Genomic DNA, 4,695 nt, shown 5'->3' on the forward strand with positions numbered 1-4,695 from the left:
GGGTAATAGATCACCAAGGGCACTGTGGGTCATGTGTGGCCTCACCCACGGTGGGCAGTGGATCACCAAGGGCACTGTGGGTCATGTGTGGCCTCCTCCACAGTGGGCAGTGGATCACCAAGGGCACTGTGGGTCATGTGTAGTCTCCTCCATGGTGGGCAGTGGATCACCAAGGGCACTGTAGATCATGTGTAGTCTCCTCCACAGTGGGTAATAGATCACCAAGGGCACTGTGGGTCATGTGTGGCCTCACCCACGGTGGGCAGTGGATCACCAAGGGCACTGTGGGTCATGTGTAGTCTCCTCCACGGTGGGCAGTGGATCACCAAGGGCACTGTGGATCATGTGTAGTCTCCTCCATGGTGGGTCACGGATCACCAAGGGCACTGTGGGCCATGTGTGGCCTCCACGAGCGGCAATGGAAGGAGTTCGACAGGGTTTGCGGACGGGAGTCAGGCATGCCGCCGGCCCGGTCTCTCCCTGACGCCCGGAGTGAGGCCCCCACGGTCACCCGGGGCTCAGGCCTGGGACCGGATGGCGTCTCCACGGCCAGGCGGCAGGTGGTTGGCCTTTGGCCCGCGACCCCGCAGCCTCGAGGCGCCGGCCCGTGGGGCCCCGTGCAGCCGGGCGCGGGGTGCCCCTCCCCCCCGGGGTCCAGGCCGCTCGGCGCCCCCGCGGCGAGGCGGGGCCGGCAGATGGCGGCGGGGCCCGCGGGGCGTCCGGGCGACCCAGGCGCGCCCGCCGCCGCCGGGACAAAGGCGCGGGGGACAAAGGCGCGGCCGACACCTGTCGCTCTTGGCGGGCCGCCGCTTTTCCGCGCCGGGCGGCGGCAGCTGCCAACTGTCACGGGCATCAAGTTACGGGGGCCAGACGGCCGCTCGGCGGGCCGGCGGGGGGGAGGAGAGGCGGAGGGGGGGAGAAGGGGGGATGGAGGGAGGAGGACGGAGGGGGGAGGACGGAGGGGGAGGAGGGCGGGGGGGGACGGAGGCGCCGGGGAAGGACTGAGGGGAAATGAGGGGTGCTCCCGGGGCTCCGGGGCGGGTCTGGCGGGCCGGGGCGCGGGGCTGCGCGGGGCAGTGGCTGGCGGGAGGGGCGCGGGGAAGGTCGGGGGGCGGGGAGGGGCAGTGGGGGACCAGGGAAGAGAGCCTGGAGAAAGTGGGGTTCAGGCGAGGGCCTGGCCGCCCCGAGGATGGCTGCGGCGTCCCCCACCCCCCACAGCGCCGGGGCCCGGGACGCGCCCGCCGCCGCTGCCCAGCTGGCCCCAGCCAGGGCGCCCTCCTAGCCCGGGGCCTGGATCGGGTCCGGCTCTGGGGACCGGCGCTGCTGCGATCTCCTTCGGGGACCCCGGGAAGGGCCGGGAAGGGCCTGCAGGGCGCAACCCCGAGGGAGGAAGGGAGGGCAGGCAGGATGGCAGAGTCGTGGACGCGTGGATGGAGGAAGGGACGCTCCAGACACCCCTGCTGCCCGGCAGACCGGGGGTCCTCACTCCGCGCGGGCGAAGCTCGCACGAACGCGGCGGAACCCCAGGTCACAGCCCGGGCGCCGCCCCCCCGGGGGAGGCGGGCGGCGACGCCCGGGCCCGGCTGGAGGCCGGGCCCCGCCAGCTGCCAGTCCGCGGGGGCGCCGGAGCCAGACAAAGCGCTCCACTCCTATTGGCCACAGCGCTCCTCGCGGCCGGGCCCTCACGTCCAATCGGCGCATGGAGATGCAAATAAGCTGCTATAAAAGGGGAGGGGCGTCGCGGGCCGGAACGGGCGGCGGAGCGGGATCCAGGGACTGCGGCCGGGTAGTGGCGGGGACGCCGGCCCTCGCAGTCCCCGCCGCGCTCCTGGCCGCTCGGACCATGGCTCCGTCTCAGGCGCCTGGCCGGGACCGTGCGGGCCGCGAAGAGGAGGAAGGCTGGGAGGCGCTGGGAGGCCGGAAGGTGCGGGTGCGGGTCGTGGACGGACGGGCGAGTGGGAGGCCGCGCGGGGCCGGGGTTCAGTGGCCCGCTTCCCACAGGCCCGGAAGCCCTTGGTGGAGAAGAAGCGGCGTGCACGGATCAACGAGAGCCTGCAGGAGCTGCGGCTGCTGCTGGCGGGCACCGAGGTGCGCGAGGGCCGGGCTGGCGGGCGGCCCCGCGGACCGTGCGCACGGCGGGGCGTCCCGGGGACCGTGCACGGAGCGGGCGTCCCGGGGACCGTGCACGGAGCGGGCGTCCCGGGGACCGTGCACGGAGCGGGCGTCCCGGGGGACCGTGCACGGAGTGGGCATCCGGGAACGGTGCACGGAGCGGGCGTCCCGGGGGACCGTGCACAGAGCGAGCGTCCCGGGGACCGTGCACGGAGCGGGCATCCGGGAACGGTGCACAGAGCGGGCGTCCCGGGGACCGTGCACGGAGTGGGCATCCTGGAGATTGTGAACGGAGTGGGCGCCCCGGGGACCGTGCACGGGCGGGCGCTCACACCCCGGCCCCGCCCCGCGCAGGTGCAGGCCAAGCTGGAGAACGCCGAGGTGCTGGAGCTGACGGTGCGGCGCGTGCAGGGCGCGCTGCGGGGCCGGGCGCGTGGTGAGTGGCGGCGGGACTCGCGGGCGGGGCTCGGGCGCCCTGGGCGTGTGGGCCCCGGGTTAGCCCTGAGGGGAGGGCTGGGCAGAGCCCACTCACCGTGCTGGCGCCGCCCTCTCCACCCACCCTGGGGCGCAGAGCGGGAGCAGCTGCAGGCGGAGGCCAGCGAGCGCTTCGCGGCCGGCTACATCCGGTGCATGCACGAGGTGCACACGTTCGTGTCCACGTGCCAGGCCATCGACGCCACGGTCTCGGCTGAGCTCCTGAACCACCTGCTGGAGTCCATGCCCCTGCGCGACGGCAGCGGCTTCCGGGACCTGCTGGGGGACGCCACAGCCGCGCCGCCGGGAGCCGCCGGGAGACGTGGCTGGCCCGCGGGAGGGGTCCCCGGATCCCCCCTGTCCAGTCCCCCACGTCCCGGAGACGACCTGTACTCTGACCTAGAGGAGGTCTCTGAGGCTGAACTAAGCCGGGCACCTGCGGAGGGGCTGGACTGGGGGCCCACGGCCTTGGGCGGCCTGACTGCAGCACGAATGGCCCAGAGTGTGTGGAGGCCTTGGTGACCTTCCCACCACCCAGAGGTGGGCCTGGCCTTCAAGCTTCCCCTGGGGTTCAGACGTGGTGGAGTAGGCCCCAACATATGTCCCAAGTCTGCCCTGACCCCTGCTCCAGTGGATGTCCACCCCTGTCAGGCCCCTGGCCCTGTTCCTTCAGGGAGTCCCTTCAGGGGACTCTACAGCTCTGGGTGGGGGAGGGGAGTTACAGGGGGGAGCTCCTAGGGCACCAGGGCTTTCCATTCACTGGTTCCAGGCTTCTCGGACCCCCCCACCCCCGCAGGGTAGAAGTGGCCCTAATGGTGCTTCTCAGGACCTGAACACTACTGTCCCAGGAAGGGGCTGGGACCTGAGCTTGCCACTTCAGTCTGGAGACCACGAGGCAGACACATACTGCAGCCGACCTCCGCCCTGACGCCACAGTGTGCACCTTGTTTGCAGCACGTTTGAGTCTTGTCTATTTTGCTGCCCAAAATTGCTCCAAATGAATTTTTTAAATGTGGGAATTAGCTACCCCTGGTGTCCTGTTAATGTGTCAAAGGTGCTAAGCTAAAACACATTTTCCCATCTGACACAATTTTAATGTCTTAACAACTCTAACCTTTGTCAGCAAAGTGAGTTAATGCATACTTCCAAGTTGGGAGGTACTGGATGCCTGGCCTGCTTCTCTCCCCGCGCCCCCACCCCCCAGGGGCACTGGGTGTGCCTTGGAGGACTCCCCTGGGCTTGGGACTTGACCTGAGTTCAAACTCCAACACAACCCAAAGCAAAAACAATTGCCAAATCCCTGGTCCACTGTACTAATTTCCCAAGGCAACCACAATAAATGATTATGAACATGGTGGTCTAAAGCAATGCATATTTATTATCTGGCAGCCCACGGGTTACAAGTTCCACAAAGGACCCCAGGGCTCAAATGGGTGTCTGCAGGCAGGGCTATATTCCTTTCTGGAAGCTTGAGATATTCCACTTCCTTGTTGCTTGAGAGACTACCCCCGCCTGGCTGGCTGACGGCCCCTGGTGTTGTCAGCAGAGGTTGTGGCTATCTGCCCTTCCCTCCGCCATCTCCTCTTCCAGCTAGGCCTCCTTTCTTCTACTTTTTAAAATGGCATCTACTAGTTGCACAAAGGTGTTGCATTTTGACATAACCAATATTTGCTTACAACATACTACGATCCAATTCATTCTCCATTGCTCTCCCGCCTCTCAACGATATTCTACTTTTAAGGATTAGGCCCACCTGGATAATCCAGGATGCTCTCCCTAACGTCAAGGACTTTATTATTGATCATATTGGCCGTCTCTTGCCACATAAAGCAATCTATTCCCAGACTCGGGTTTGGGACCGGGATTGGGGCAGGGCTGACCTAGGACCAGGTACCTCTGCCTTCCATCCTGAGGGGCCAACTTCCCACAGGGATACTGGATCTCATGCTAAGTGACTGCTCCCTCCGCTGCACTGACTTCTTTCTGTCAACCTACGAACAGCCTTAAAAACCTCTATCTGGAAGAAAGTGAAGAAACTCCATAGGCCTGAGGTACCCAGTCTGCCTGTGTCCTCTACTCAAAAGCAAAACTTCTCAGAAGCATAGACAC

The 4,695-nt window shown here is 66.5% G+C and overlaps 1 protein-coding gene across 3 annotated transcripts; it reads left to right on the forward strand.

Moving 5' to 3' along the window:
- The first annotated feature begins 1,757 nt into the window (after positions 1–1,757).
- On the forward strand, positions 1,758–3,950 carry Hes6 (hes family bHLH transcription factor 6). 3 transcript variants are annotated; one of them, XM_070019420.1, is made up of 5 exons: positions 1,758–1,924; positions 2,002–2,088; positions 2,467–2,548; positions 2,684–3,126; positions 3,383–3,950. In XM_070019420.1, exons 1-4 carry the CDS (start codon positions 1,844–1,846, stop codon positions 3,106–3,108), a joined length of 675 nt encoding a protein of 224 aa, XP_069875521.1. In that variant the 5' UTR covers positions 1,758–1,843; the 3' UTR covers positions 3,109–3,126; positions 3,383–3,950. The 3 variants fall into 3 exon arrangements, with proteins under 3 accessions (XP_069875521.1, XP_069875471.1, XP_069875591.1); XM_070019370.1 differs by having other exon boundaries at positions 2,684–3,950; XM_070019490.1 differs by lacking the exon at positions 3,383–3,950 and having other exon boundaries at positions 2,467–2,508; positions 2,684–2,898.
- The last annotated feature ends 745 nt before the right edge of the window (positions 3,951–4,695 follow it).

The sequence above is a fragment of the Dipodomys merriami genome, unplaced genomic scaffold (assembly GCF_024711535.1).
Source record: "Dipodomys merriami isolate MVZ:Mamm:240054 unplaced genomic scaffold, mDipMer1.0.p SCAF_1, whole genome shotgun sequence".
NCBI lineage: Eukaryota > Metazoa > Chordata > Mammalia > Rodentia > Heteromyidae > Dipodomys > Dipodomys merriami.

Bases quoted from the DNA above. Each gene is read 5' to 3' on its own strand.
- Hes6 (XM_070019370.1), top strand. From the start codon at position 1,844: ATGGCTCCGTCTCAGGCGCCTGGCCGGGACCGTGCGGGCCGCGAAGAG. The intron at 1,925-2,001 runs GTGCGGGTGCGG...CGCTTCCCACAG, and splicing joins AGGCGCTGGGAGGCCGGAAG to GCCCGGAAGCCCTTGGTGGA. The intron at 2,089-2,466 runs GTGCGCGAGGGC...CGCCCCGCGCAG, and splicing joins TGCTGCTGGCGGGCACCGAG to GTGCAGGCCAAGCTGGAGAA.